Source organism: Hemitrygon akajei, chromosome 25 (genome assembly GCF_048418815.1).
Source record: "Hemitrygon akajei chromosome 25, sHemAka1.3, whole genome shotgun sequence".
Taxonomy (NCBI): Eukaryota; Metazoa; Chordata; class Chondrichthyes; order Myliobatiformes; family Dasyatidae; genus Hemitrygon; species Hemitrygon akajei.
In genome coordinates this window covers 13,499,393-13,515,610 of record NC_133148.1, presented here as the reverse complement: position 1 = coordinate 13,515,610, position 16,218 = coordinate 13,499,393, and the positions used below count along the sequence as shown (strand labels likewise).

General features: G+C 40.3%; 1 protein-coding gene across 1 annotated transcript; it reads right to left on the bottom strand.

The window, feature by feature from the left end:
• Positions 1–13,950: 13,950 nt before the first annotated feature.
• On the bottom strand, positions 13,951–15,993 carry LOC140716171 (uncharacterized). Its single transcript, XM_073028816.1, has 2 exons — positions 15,969–15,993; positions 13,951–15,565 (listed from the first exon to the last, which is right to left on the bottom strand). The coding sequence occupies exons 1-2, from the start codon at positions 15,991–15,993 to the stop codon at positions 14,928–14,930; spliced, it is 663 nt and encodes a 220-aa protein (XP_072884917.1). The 3' UTR covers positions 13,951–14,927.
• Positions 15,994–16,218: the final 225 nt, after the last annotated feature.

The window sequence follows — 16,218 nt, the reverse complement described above, 5'->3', positions numbered from 1 at the left end:
CCACCCACAGCTCCAATCTGCCAATTAAATTTGCTGATGACACTACACTGATTGGCCTAATCTCAAATAATAATTAGGCAGCCTACAAAGAGGAAGTCATTACCCTGATACAGTGGTGTCACGAAAACAACCTCTCCCTCAACGTTGCAAAAAAAAAAAAAAAAAAAAAGAGCTGGTTGTGGACTACAGGAGGAATGGAGGCAGGCTAACTCCAATAGAAATCAATGGAACTGGGGTTAAGAGAGTGAACAGCTTTAAATTCCTTGGCATAAACATCACCGGGGATCTCACATGGTTTGTACATACCAGCTGTGTGGTGAAAAAGGCCTCTTTCAACTCAGACGGTTGAAAAACTTCGTATGACTCCCCAAATTCTAAGAACTTCTTGGGCACGATTAAGAGCATCCTGACTGGCTGCATCACTGCTTGTTATGGGAACTGTACTTACCTCAATCGCAGGACTCTGCAGAGAGTGGTGGGGATAGCACAGCACATCTGTAGATGTGAACTTCCCACTGTTCAGAGCATTTACAAAGACAGCTGTGTAAAAAGGGCCCGTAGGATCATTGGAGACCCAAGTCATCCCAACCACAAACAGTTCCAGCTGCTATCATCCGGGGAGCAGTACCGTAGCATAAAAGCCCAAGACCAACAGGCTCAGGGACAGCTTCTTCCACCAGGCCATCAGACTACTTAATTCATGCTGATGTAACTGTATTTCTATGTTATATTGGCTGTCCTGTTAGACATATTTGTTATAAATTACTATAATTTGCACATTGCACATTTAGACAGAGACGTAACTTAATGAATTTTACTCCTCATGTATATGAAGGATGTAAGTAATCAAGTCAATTTAATTAGCAAGGAATGGGGTTGCCGTTTATCAAAGATACAGCATGGAACAGGTCCGTCATGTCCAACGAGCCGTCCTGCCCAGCAACCCATCTATTTAACCCTAGACTAATCACAGGACAATTTACAATGACCAATTAACCTACTAATCAGTACGTCTTTCGACCGTGGGAGGAAACTAGAGCACCCGGAGGAAATGTACGTGCTCACGGGAATGATGCACAAACTTGTTACAGACAGCACCAGCATTAAACTCCGAACTCTTACATTCCGAGCAGTGATATCATCGCAATAACTGCTACACTACTCTGGCACACCAATCCGACAGATTCCTTACGTTGAAACAGACTCTTTCTATGAGATCATGGTATTAAAATTGCAGTAAGACTGCTTGAAGTGAAATCGGGAAGCATTTTCTACAAGGTGGAGTGTTCAAACTCCGGACCATTGGTCTCGAAGTCTGGTGCCGATGCCAGCTAGAAGTGACTTGGATCTGTTCTAATTTGCCAACCACCAAAAAAGGTCCACAGCTGATTCAATTTCATTGGCTCTTCACTCATCCCTGGAACACCTGGACAGCAAAGGTGCATACATCCAGATACTCTTCATCGACTACAGCTCGACATTCAGTACTAACATCCCCTCAAAAATAATCACTGAGCTTCAAGACATTGGCCTCAGTATTTCCCTGTGCAATTGGACCCTCGATTTTCTTACTTGCAAACCCCAGTCAGTTCACATTGGCAACAACATCTCCACAATCTCCATCAGTAAAGGTGCACCACAAGGATGTGCGCCATATTTAAGTTCGCTGATGACATAGCTGTCGTTGGCTGAATCAAAGGTTGGGCCGAATTGGTATATAAGAGAGAGATTGAAACCTTGACTATAAAAACAGCAATGCCCTTGAACGGAAAATCCTGTAAAACGTCATTACTTTTTACATACTGCCGAGTCCATCATGGGTAAAACCTCAACACCATTAAGCACATCTACACGTAGCGCTGTTCCTGGAAAGTAGCATCCAGCATCAAGCACCCCCACCATCTAGGCAATGCTCACTTCTCACTGTTACCTTCAGAAAGAAGATACAGAAGCCTCAGGACTCACACCATCAAGTTCAGTGACAGTTACTACCCCTCAACCATCAGGGTCTTGAACCAGAGGAGCTAATTTCACTCAAATTCACTTGCCCCATCACTGAACTGTTCCTCCAAACTATGGACTCACTTCCAAGGACACTTCATCTCCTGTTCTTGATATTCATTGCTTACTTATTTATTACGTTTTTTAAAAACTTTTGTATTTGCAGTTTGTTGTTTTTTGCACATTGATTGTTTGTCCACCCTGTTGTGTGTTGTGTGGCCTTTCGTTGATTCTATTATGTTACTTGGATTTACTGAATATGCCCACAAGAAACCGAATCTCAGGGCTGTATATAGGACATATGCATTTTAATAATAAATTTACTCTAAAAATGAACGTAAGTATATCCTTTTGGAACAGAGACAACGAAGAATGTTTTTAGTCGGAAGGTGGTGAATTTGTGGAATTCATTGCCACAGACAGCTATGGAGTTCAAGTCGTTGAGTATATTTAAAGCAGTAACACACACAGAATGCTTTTTGTGTGTGTGATTTGAATTTCCAGCTTCTGCAGATTTCCTCGTGTTTGATATTAAAGCAGTGCTTCATTAGTAAGGATGTCATAGGTTATGGAGAGAGGCAGGAAAATATGATTGAGAGGGAAAATAAATCAGCCAGGATTGAATGGCGGTGCAGATTTGATGGGCAAATGACCTAGTTTTGTGCTTGTGTCTTATGACAAAATTGTGAATGATGAAAAAGATCGTCAAATGATAGAGCAGCATTTCGACAAATGGAAATCTGAACAAAGAAATGGCAAGTGGAATTTCATCCAGGTAAGTGTGCATTAGTAGAGTTTGGGAGGATGAATGCAAAAGGAAAACATATGGTTAACTGCAGGACTCCTAAGAGCATTGATTTACAAAGGTATCTTGGGGTGCAAGCTCATATGGCAACACAGGTGGATTGGTTGGTAAAGTATGTGTATCGCATAATTGTCTTTTTTGGTTGGGGCGCTAAACATAGAAGTTTGGGAAGTCATGTTGCAGGTGCATTAAACTTTGGTTGGGACACATTTGGAACACCTGTGTGATCATCATCACAGTAATGCCTGGAGGCTGCAAACGAAGTTCACCTTGAAGTTGCCTGAATTCGAGAGTATTGGCTACAGGAAGAAGCGTTGATTGTTTTTATTCTTTTATTATTGTTTATGAGTGACGACCCATACAGGTACTAAATTATAAGAGCCATAGATAGGATAGCCTGAGCCGTTTTCCCAGCATAGCTATATTGATTATTAGATAACATTAAAATGAACGAGGGAAAGTTTAATAAAAGGAACTTAATTTTTTTTTCTTTTTCTTTTTCATGGATTGGTGGCTTCTTGGACCACTTTGAAGATCAGAGGGAAATGGATAGATAGCAGCATTTGCCAGCATTTCAAGTCAAGTCAAGTCACGTTTTATTGTCATTTCGACCATAACTGCTGGTACAGTACATAGTAAAAACTGAGACAACATTTTTTCACGACCATGGTGTTACATGACACAGTAGATAAACTAGACTGATCTACGTAAAAAAAAAACAACAGAAAAAAAAACCTACACTAGACTACAGACCTACCCAGGACTGCATAAACTGCACAAAGCAGTCCAGGCATTACAATAAATAATAAACAAGACAATAGGGCAGTAAAGTGTCAGTCCCGGCTCTGGGTATTGAGGAGTCTGATAGCTTGGGAGAAGAAACTGTTACATAGTCTGGTCGTGAGAGCCCGAATGCTTCCGTGCCTTTTCCCAGAGGGCAGGAAGGGGAAGAGTTTGTATGAGGGGTGCGTGGGGTCCTTCATAATGCTGTTTGCTTTATGTTCTATCAATTCTCTGAATTGATGATAACTTGTTGATCGACTTCGGAAAGGGGGAACGGATGGATTTAGTGCGTCTTTGTTATCTACGGATCCCAAACCTACTTTGTAACCTCTCTTACTGCATCTTGTTCTTTTCCTGTTTTTTACTTCTTTGATACAATTAAAGCGGCAGGTGCCCAGTTCAGCTGGCAGTTAAGTGCAAATGATGCTGGTTTGTGGTTGAAAACACAAAGAAGTTTAAACCATTGAACGTACTATACATATTTTCCTAAATTCCCTAACGTTTAAACGCCATCATGTTTTAAAGCATTAGCTCCAGCCCGAAATTAAGTCGCACTGAATTAATTGCTGGCAGATTGGAACATGCATCATTTTTGAGATTACGAAATCTGTGTGTTCAATGCCTATCACTAACATCAGGTACTTATTTGTCACTTGGGGACAACCCGACAGGTACAAAAAACCAGAACGCCAATTTGTAGCTGGCATAACACGCCAGCAAGACGCTTTTCACAGAAAATGCACGCCCCGCCCAGAGGCATGGTTTATGCTGTTTACTACACTATCCTCGCAGCCTTCGCAATACCAGGTAGGGTTCTTCAGCGACGTCGTCATTCTCTAAATGAATGCTCGCTGCAGTCTAGGGTTGAGAAAAAAAACCTGTGATTTGAGAGCATCAGAGCCAAACTCGAGAAGATTTTTGTTGATCTTTGTGGCGATGTGTTCCGTGGGTAAGGAACTTTAAAAAGCATTTCATATCCGATTTGTTCGGGTAACTGTACTGGAATTCTAGAAGAGGTGGCGTCAATTTCAAAACCCGAGCAGAACCGTTCCGAGTGAAGTCACTACCCGCCTCCATACTGCACATTACAAAGTGCTGAGTCAAATTCTACTGATAATTTCTGCTGTTTCCTTTTGGTATGTGGAGGAAAAGTGGTTGAGTGGGCTTGTGGTTTCCGTAGCCGGGATTTAATTAAGAACTGATCAGCTCGGGAATTTTGTTCCCGTTTCCGTAGACTGTTTTGCGACAGTGAAACAAATGATGAAATCCAACAAAATATACAGTGCATTTTTAAAGACATAGGAAAGCAAGCGATCAATGCATGTTCTATGTTAAACGGAGAGGATACCTGGTAATGTGAATGAAAGTGGTAGGATTGTACTTGGTCGTGAAACCTTACAAGTATGTTTACCAACGGGCGAGGAAGAGAGGATTGCAATTCCGTTATTTTCTGCAACAACATTTTTATTCTTACTGTATTAAACTGCGAATTAAAGAAATTATTTCGATTTGGAATCACTTCATACTCGGCTGAAGATCAGAAACGTTTTATACCTTAACTAATCGCACTAAGCGATCACTACATAGCGAATTTAACTTAATGCTGTGATGAAACGAAATGACTAATTGAAAGCTATAAAGCAAAGTGTTACTAATCAATTGGAACAATAAGCTTATTTAAAGAATGTATATTTATGAACGCATTTCAGCAGCATGAATACAGGTCGCCAGATCTCAAACAATACAACGATCTTTCCGACCGTTCAGCTTTTTACGAGTGCTTTCCAATCCATTTGCCATTGGTTTCTCCATAGTAATATTCACTCCCGCCGAACGCGTTAGCTTATCATGTTCGAATAACTTCCTCCACCTCGATTTGTGGAATTGGTCATAATTTCTAAACCATTACCACATTTTATATTTGAATATTGAAAAGATGTTGGGGGCAGAAATTATCACTGGCGGTATGTCCGTCGCGAAGTTGTAGTCCACCTGTTAAAATCTTTGCCCTGAATACAGTTTCATGACATTAATGACATATAACAAGGAGAGAGAAGTAAAATAGGCAGGTGAAAATACAATTGGCACTCGCGACCACAGAGAAATTTCATTCTTATTTACTTTCTCTCCACGATTGTACAACTTCTCTTTTGTCCATTAGTCGATCAACATGAATGGACGAGAGGGTTAAGGTATTGTAGTTACACAATTCTAATCAACGCGTTGTGTCGCTAGAACGCGCATTTGGTAATTCATCTTTTTCTCTTCCACAGTCAATCTTGTGGCAATTGCTATACTGTCGCGAGGAAGGTGCGGTCTCTCCAAATGTATCACTCGGTACCTGGTGTCCATGGCGGTGACGGATCTGCTGGTTATTGTCACGGCCGTGTTGTTAAATCGGCTTCCTGGCATCTATTTTCCCGGCAGTTTCTTATCTATTACTCCCATCTGCAGTCTCAGCATCACACTAATCTATGCAGCCAGGAACTGTTCCGTCTGGTTAACAGTCTCTTTCACCTTTGATCGATTTGTAGCCATTTGTTGCCAGAAGTTGAAAACAAAATACTGCACCGAGAGTACGGCGGCGGTGGTAATCGGAACTATCTGTGCCTTCGGTTGCCTAATCAATATCCCCTGGTACTTCTTACACGCACCGGTCTACGTGATTAATAACACCCCTTGGTATTGTAAACTAAAGGAGATTCGATATACCTCACCAATGTGGGCGACTTTTCAATGGATCGACCGACTTTTAACCCCTTGTCTGCCATTCTTCCTAATAATCTTTCTTAACGCTCTGACCGTCAGACACATTCTGGCGGCCAGCCGAGCCCGCAGGAGGCTCCGCGGTCAGAACGCTGGAGAGACACAGAAGGATCCTGAGATGGAGAGTCGGAGAAAGTCCATCGTGCTACTCTTTGCCATTTCGGGTAGTTTCATCCTACTATGGTTGGCTTATGTTGTCCAGTTCTTTATTGAACGATTTCAAGTTAATTACAAAATCAGTGGCTTCAGTGACCCTAAATTTATTTTCATGGAAAGTGCTAACATGCTTCAAATGCTCAGTTGTTGCACAAACACTTTTATTTATGCAGTGACTCAGAGGAAATTCAGAGAGCAGGTAACCGTTATCATAAAATACCCCTGGATCCGAATAAATAATTTAGTTAAATAGGAAAAGGGGGAAATATAAAGCATTATTTTTGCCTTATTTAAATCATTGGTTAGACGGCATTTGGAATATTGTGCATAGTTCTGGTCGTCCCATTTAAGGAAAGTGTGGAGGCTTTCGAGAGGGTGTAGAAGAGATTCACCAGCGGTTAGGCGAAATAGGATTGTTTTCACAGGAGCGTCAGAAGCTGACGGGGACCCAATTGTATTCTACGAATTGCAGAAATAGATTACAAGACAATTTGCTTTTCTTCTGTGTTCAGAGAGTGACAGGTGCCTGGAACACGCTGCCGGGGATGGCGATGGAAGTATACATGACGGTGGTGTTTAAGGGAGCTATTTAAATATGCACGAAATGGGGGGGGGGGGTGGATATCGATCACGTGCAAGCAGAATGGATGAACTCAATTTCATGTCATGTTTGGTATAGGCATCGCGGGCCCAAAAGCATGTTCCTGTGTTTTCTATATCAACGGTCTCTTTATGGTTTATACTTGGCAAATAAATGCAATTCTCTAAGAAGCCGCGGATTAAGATGAGGTGAAAACAACCCTTCATTTTGTGCCTTCGTTATCCGAGTCTGAGTAAAGAGAATAATCCAACAACAAAGAGAGAGAGGCTGGGTGCTGTAAAACACTTTTAAAAACGCAGTTACAATTTTAATGCAGGAAATACAACAGGTTTGCACACAGAATCTTTCTTCACTTCGAATCAATGATAATTTATGCAGTGACTCAGGAAATTCACAATAAACATTCGTCAGTTCATTCCTCAACACTGCACTTTTTTTGTAGTATTGGCTTGAGTGATTTTTTTTTGCTGCAGGTGGCACTGTCACACAAAGGTACTCCAACAGAGGTCTGTGTTACACCATATTTATGTGACTACTCATTCCAATAATTTTGGATTGTGAGGAGGACCAGAGCGAGATTGTCAGCGGGTTAGGATTGAACGGAATGTTTCATGGCAGGTTGGGGTAAAGACATGAGTTGTTACAAGTAGGGAGCAGGAAACACAGGGAGCTCAGTGGACATGAACAAGTAGTCTTGCTAGAGACACGAGACACATAGAACTGCAGATGGTGGGACATGGTGGCAAACTATTTGAGAAACTTGGGAGGTCAGGCAGCATCCGTGGAGGCAAATCGTTGTTAAAAGTTGATGAGGCAAGTGATTGGTAGATCCAGGTGAAGAGTTGATTATTACATAAGCCAAGGGTTGTCTCCAGTATTATCTCCCAACTTCTTATCATTGTATCCACCTCTTCTCTTCACCCTACCTGGCCATCATCCCCTTACTTGGACCCATCTGTTGCCTGCCACTTCCTGTCTTTACCTCTGTATTGGGCCATATTTAACTTTCTGGGCAAACACTGGAAACTCCAAAACATAGAACACTGTGGGCCAAATGCTGCTAATTGGCATTAGTACAGGTCGGCACTCGCTGGGAAACATGTGTTTAGTGGTCTGGAGGACCTGCTTCTGTGCTCTATCTACCCAAGACAGACTGAGTGCAGCATTCTAGAGTAAACCCTTAATCCTGGCAAAAATGAATTAATTAATTTAAGGCATCAAATTTAGTCAAGGCATACAGAGAAAATGACAGAAACTTTAGGATGTTTGATGCACAGAGCAACCTTGTGGTGCAGCTTCAGAGCTCCTTGAAAAGGGCGACATAGTTGGATCGGGTAGTGAAGAAGGTACTTAGTTTTTTGCTTTTGTAGGCTGAAATATTAAGAATAATATTTGTCATATTATGTTGCAGCTAATCAAAACATTGGTTAGTTCAGTCTTGGAGTAGTGTGTATAGTTCTGTTGGCAGGTAATGAAAGCAAAAGTAATTCACCATAATATTGATTGGAACCTCTGGCTTTAGTCACAAGGAGGGATTAGATAGAATGGGTTTGATCTGAGTGGAGAGTAGGACACCAATGTATGACCTTATAAAGATTGATAAGAAAGACATATATAGAGTAGATATTCACAGAATTCACCCACACTCATTCCCAGGCAGGAGAGTCTAAAATGAGAAGGCATTTGTTTAATGAGAGATGTGAGACATTTAATGAATCCGAGGAGCATTTTCTCACAAAGGGTGGTTGCTTTATGGAACAGACTGATGGATTAAATATCTGAGGCGATGCAATTACATTCTGAATACTCGCTTGAATTCAGAAGGATGAAATGGTCTTTTATAGAAGCACATATAATAATAAGATAGAGGCAGGAAATATGTTTCCACTGGTAAAGAAGGTCTGAACTCAGACCACAGCCTCAAGATTCAGAGCAATAGATTTAGGATGGAAATGAGGAGAAACTGCTTTCCACAACACCCCCCCTCCCCCCCGAGTCATGAATCTGTGGAATTCTCTGCCCAGTGAAGTAGTAGAGGTTGCCTCTTTAAATATACTTAAGACACAGCAAGATCAATTTTAGCATAGTAGGGGAAAACAGCGTTATGGGGTAAAGGCAGTTAGGTGGAGCTAGGTCCACAGCTATATCAGCCATGAACTTATTGAATGCCAGTTCAAATTCGATGGGCTAGATGGAATATTCTTGCTATCATTTCCTACATTTTTAATGCAATTCTACTGTACACGTGCCACATCAGCTAATCCTTCCTCATGCAAGTGTCCTGTCACCCGAGGAATCAATGTCATTGCAAATATATCAAAAATTATATTTACCACTTTATGGCATAAATAATTCTCTTAAATAAGACTCAACTCCATGCCAGATAAGTTGTGGAACAACATTCTTACACTTACAGTATTGTAATGAATACTAACATACTATCTGTGTTCTTAAATGCTTGCTGTACTTCGCTTTCAGTGACTATTGGAAAAAGGTGCAGAAATCACTCTATTGACATTTGTTGTAACAATTATATTCTGTCTTTCCTACCAAAGCAGGCTCTATTTTAGACATCCACACTTCTGAAATGCATTTCCCCATATTCTCAGCTTGAAGCTTCTTTGCAGACTTCTCAAAACTCACCACTGCACTGAGCTGTATATTGCTGGCATATTAAGTGGAAAGAGAGACTGGCAGCAACATAACCCACTGCACCAGCAGAGGAATTCAAGGATCCCACCACAAATCCCCTCTCACTGGCCTCTTCTGGCATGGCCTTGCAATGTTTTCTCCGCCATACATGAATAGAAATTCCTTCTTGAAAGCTAAATAGAACCTGCTTTCACATCTGTTGGCAGTGTATCCAGATTCCAAGTACAAAATGCATATTTTTCCTTGTATTACTGTTAATTCCCTTTGCTTATTTTTTTTTACCTGCACCCTCTGGGATACTAAAAGCAACAGCCTCCCTGTATCCACTTTATTTAGATAGATAGATACTTTATTCATCCCCATGGGGAAATTCAACTTTTTTCCAATGTCCCATACACTTGTTGTAGCAAAACTGATTACATACAATACTTAACTCAGTAAAAAAAAATCATATGCATCTAAATCACTATCTCAAAAAGCATTAATAATAGCTTTTAAAAAGTTCTTAAGTCCTGGCAGTAGAATTGTAAAGCCTAATGGCATTGGGGAGTATTGACCTCTTCATACTGTCTGAGGAGCATTGCATCGATAGTAACCTGTCACTGAAACTGCTTCTCTGTCTCTTGATGGTGCTATGTAGAGGATGTTCAGAGTTATCCATAATTGACCGTAGCCTACTCAGCGCCCTTCGCTCAGCTACCGATGTTAAACTCTCCAGTACTTTGCCCACGACAGAGCCCGCCTTCCTTACCAGCTTATTAAGACGTGAGGCGTCCCTCTTCTTAATGCTTCCTCCCCAACACGCCACCACAAAGAAGAGGGCGCTCTCCACAACTGACCTATAGAACATCTTCAGCATCTCACTTTCATTTTCATTTTATATACTTAAATCAAGCTCTCAACATCATTCTTTTCTGGAGTAAAACAAGTTCCAGCCCCTTTATTCTGTCAATTCATGAAATTCGTTTCTGGGTCCTCCCTAATGGCTTTACATTCTTTCTATACTGAGGTGACTAGAAGTGAACATACTTCTCCCGTGAAGATCGTTTCAAGATTCAGTGCAACTGCCCTGCTTATACACTCAATGCATCCACTAATAAAAGCCAGAAGTGAATACACCTTATTAACAATATTCTCAAAATGTCCTCCCACGTTCAAAGAGTTGTGCAACCAATTCCCCCAGGGTCCCCTGGGGCTGCTCCCCTTTCAGAACTCTATCCTTTAACCTATGTAGTCTCTTCATTTTTTGCCCTCAAAATGTCTCACCTCACACTTTGCTGCATCATCATTCAGCTGTTACACATTTGTCCATTGCACCAGCCTGTTCATTTCCTGCCTCAATTTATCACTATCTTCATAGCTCACAAACTGTTAACTGTTATGTTTTGTAACTCTAAAACATAAACCTAACTGAAAGAAAAACACGGAGCCAGGGATAACATGTCCTTAGTTCATTTTTTTTTAAACTTTAGTGAGACACATACATATGATATAGGAGCATAATGACAGACTTTTACATAAGATCTGAAATGAATTACGTAAGCAAGAATACTTAAACAATATTTACAATATTATTCAAAAATTAAATACATAATTAACATTTTAAAATTGTGACTTAAACACTCCAAGAAAGCAATAGCCTTAGCACTGATCGGTGATGAATGCCACACTCAGTTAATTTGAAAAAAATTGTTGACATCCGTTGGAATAGCTGGGACCAAAGCACTAATCACAATCACCCTAAAGAAGACATGCTTATTACTACTTTCTCTTTCCTATAAGTCATTTTCAATCCATTGTAGTATAATACATCCAAACCTATGAGTTTTAATTTACACACTATGGTTTTACATTGAATTTTATTTAAGACTTTCTGAAAATATCATTAGCAATCAATTCAAAGAAAGAAATTGAGTCAACCTTTCATGTAAAGCATCGATTTGAAAAGTTCACTAATTTGCTTCCAGCTGTTTAGTCAGATTTGCCAAGTAGTTCCCAAATTTACTGATTATAGTTCAGACTTCCAACATTGCTTATTGCTTTTTGATTAGCACTTCATTCAATGACATCAGGTGAGTCACTTTGATTGGTGACAATATCGTCTTAAACTGATCTCTCAGGGCATGAGAGTAAACAGATAGCTTTACTGTACTGGAATATCTTCTTTCCTGCACATGCTCTGCATTGCGTTTCTGGGCCTAAGACTTTGAACCAGATCTGCTTAAGAGTAGGTCATATCCCATTGTCGGCTTTCTGTAACACTTCACTGCAGTTCATATACATGTTTGCCTGAGCTTGTGAAAAATGTCTGCAATAGATAACTATAACAAATAGCATGAGGTTAAAACTGAAGGCCTCCCCCCACCCTACGCTTCGTTTTCAATCACCTCTTTGCCTTCTGAGTGCAAAGAAAATAATTGTTTGTCTAATCAGAACTTCCCACACTGAAGCACCATTGGCATTTTTAAAGGTGTACGCTTTAGTGATAATGATTACTGCAATAATAGGAGCGGAATTATGCTTTTCGGCCCATTGAGGCTGTGTCACCATTCCATCTTAGCTGATTTATCTCCTTCTCAACTGGATTCACCTGCCTTCTCACCGTAACTGATACATTGTAAAAATGAAATTTATGAGTCATGCACTCTGGACATCAGCTGAGTATGTATTCCAGAAACCCTCAGATGCAGCAATTCATTGAGAGAATGGTGCAAACCTATGATTGCACTAAGTAGATAATGCTCTGTGGTCAGCGATGTAACAAGTTGTTTAACTTACCTTGTTCCAGGGAATCCTTGACTGTGCCTCTGTGAAAACAGCAAAGGGATAAAGGGATTTCTCGGCTCCTTGACCATTGCACAGTTGCTGCATTTTCCTTAATGTACAAATCAATTTCTCTTTGCAACAAATGTACTTTAAGAGTTTTGACATGATTGTTTCCACCATCTTCTAATTTTCCTTGGGAAAACATCTCCACTGACTATGTATTCCAAAAGTTACTCAAAATCATAACTGACAGAATGCCGACTTTAGAAAGTGCTCAACAACCACCTGAAGCTCTTATGATACAAACGTGAGTTCATACAGAAAATGTATACTATTCGTTCAGGCTGGTTAGAATTGCACTGCACTTATATAACTAGAGAAGACACAAAACATATCTGAGTAGCAACACTCCTTAGCACAGTAAAATTATACCTACACAAACTAAGTAGGAAAATTCAAAATTGCATTGGGAGATAGTCTTAACAACCCTCATGAATGGTGGTGCAGGCTCAAAGTGACCCATGGTCTACTCCCAATACTGTTCTTCATTTAACAGAAGACAAGATGATGGCAAAGATGGCTGATACAGAACAATTTTTGGAAAATTTTATACAATTCCTATGGGAGAAATACTGAGCCAAAATTACTGCTGAAATGTACACCAATGCTATGAGAAAGATCACTCTGAGAAACCAATCTGACATTAGAGAGAAAAAAGGTAAAGTTGTAAAGTGACAATAGACGCTGGAGTCTGAAGCAAAAAAAAGAACAGAATTCTGGAGAAATTCATAGGGCCAAGTAGTACCAGTGGAGGCAAAAGTGAACTTTTAATGTTCTGGATTGAGACCCGCATCAGGACTGAAGAGGAAAAGCCTGTCATGGCAGAAAGTATGGGTGGTTCAACTTACTTACTGAGAAAATTCAGGGGATTAATTAAAAGGACAGAATACAAGCAATGTATAAACCAAAGAAAATCCTGAGGCATGACAAGAAAAAAGACTCAAGATTAAAAAATTTCTAATGACCTTGGACAATTTGACAAGATCCCACATGGTAGGTTGGTCAGATTACAGTGATTTACTGTCTGAATTTTATACAGTACCTTTAGGAGATGTAAATATCTCTTACATAGTTACCTAATAAAGCGACAGGTTACTGTCGATGCAATGCTCCTCAGACAGGATGAAGAGGTCAATACTCCCCAATGCCATTAGGCTTTACAATTCAACTGCCAGGACTTAAGAACTTTTTTTAAAGCTATTATTAATGCTTTTTGAGTTAGTAATTTAGATGCATATCATATTATTACTGAGTTAAGTATTGTATGTAATGAGTTTTTGCTACAACAAGTGTATGGGACATTGGAAAAAAATGTTGAATTTCCCCATGGGGATGAATAAAGTATCTATCTATCTATCTAATACATAAGGAGCTCTTGGGATTCAAGATGAGCTGGCTAATTGGATCCAAACACCATCAATCTCCCCCCAACCTCCTTATTCTTGCTTCTACCTCCTTTTAAGCAAGGGTCTCAGCCAAAGTGAAATTGTGTATGTTGCTTGATATTTCCAGCATGTTTCCCTTGCATCTAAGATCCAAAATTTCTTGGTGACAGTGGGTATTGATAATAAGCTACTCTGTGACTGGTCATGTACCAGAGGGCTTGATGTTTGGATCTTTGCTTTGTGACACATTTCTTCAAATTGGAGATGAATGTAGGAGGTACAATTATTATGTTTGCAAATGACCTGGAAATTGGAGGTATTATGGATAGTTCGGAAGATTGTCTAAGGCGACATGATATAGATGAGCTAGCCAGAGAGTTGACAAATGGAACTTAATCCTGACAAGTGTGAGGTGGTCCATTCTGTAGTACAATAGGGGTAGGATATGCACAATAAATGATGAACGTTAACAAATGCTGATGAAGAGATCTCACTCTGAAATGCTAAGCCTATATGCCTTCTCACAGATGCTGTCTCATCTGCTGTGTATTTTCCGAGCAGAATTTTTCAGATTTTTTAAACACCGATGACATTTTACTCATTAAGCATGAGGAATAACATGAATTGCTTAACACGTTTGATAACTGGAAGTGAGTAACAGTGAGTTTTGTATAGCTCCCAAAGCAGAATTAATGCTCGGTTATCAAGATCAAAACGGACAACCAGGAGAGTTGGAGGAGTATACAAATGTTGAGGAACCAAAATGATCTGGAGAAACCTTAAAATGCAGCAGCCAGCATTGAATATCAATTATTTTCTCTTAGCTTGGTAAAATAAGCAAGGTATATACATCTCAGCTAATTTATCAGACAGATAAAAAGGGCAGTAAAATTCAGTTACATGGGGTTACCAACATCATGAGAAATAAATGGAGGTGTTATCCATAGCAGAATCAAACCTCTGCAATTACATGAACCTGCTGATGTCTCAGGAGGTGAGATGACCGAGTGAATCCCTTCCCACACACAGAACACATGAATGGCCTTTCTTTAGTGTGAACTTGCTGGTGCCTCAGCAGGTTGGATGATTGGGTGAATCCCTTTTCACATATGGAGCAGGAGAACATTTTCTCTCCAGTGTGAATTCGCTGGTGCGTCCGAAGATTGGATGCAGAACTAAACCCCTTCCCACAAACAGAGCACGTCAGTGGCCTCTCTCCTGTATGCACTCGCTGGTGTTGAATAAGGTGAGACGACTGCCTAAACCTCTTGTCACAGTGAGAACAACTGAAAGGTCTCTCATCAGTGTGAACAAGCTGGTGTTTAATCAGATCTGCGGAGATTTTAAAGCAGTTTCCACAGTCAGAACATTTAAAGGGCCTCTCATTTGTGTGAACTCTCTGGTGTAACCGGAGACTGGAGGATAAAGTGAATCCCTTTCCACATAGCAAGCAGGTGAATGGCTTCTCTCCGGTGTGACTACGCTTATGAGTTTCAAGCTGGGATGGAGAACTGAACCCCTTCCCACAGTCATCACATTTCCACGGTTTCTTCGTGGAGCGGGTACCCTTGTGATGCTCCAGGTTGGATGCTCAGTTGTTGCTTTGATCACACAGAATGCAGTTTATATCTGCTGTGAAAGGTGGACTTTCCCAGGCTGTGTTAAAGCTCTTTTCAAACTCTGACACTCACAAATGGGAAACATCTCTTCTTACACACAAATGTCAGTGATATTCATGTCCTACTGAATTACACTACCAGATCGCGATGTGCAGTCAGATTGAATTTCCAGTTCTCATCTCCTCCCATTCATATAATCTGCAAAAGAATATCCTCACGTTAATGCTGTCACTGGAAGATACTTTAGCACATTAATTATACATCTTTTTCCACATCTCTCATTCCTTCAGTACTGTATATCCCTATATCATCCCCCTTTCCTCAACTCTGCATGAAACTTACTTAATACCTGCACTTAATATCTACTTACTTACTTAATACCTCCATTACTTCTTCCATGCTACCTTGCCGGGGTTTGTTCACAGCTATGACCCAGTGATTAAAATCAGTCACTAATTGTTGATACTGTTCACAAAAACCTTTAAGTCCTGCTCAGTCTCCAATCACCAAAATGGCTGCCAGCGCAATCAATACAATTTCAGATGCATGACAAATTTCAGCATGGCAATCATTATCAAGAAACCCATTATTTCAATGAAGCTCTGAAAAAAAAAACCAATTTGG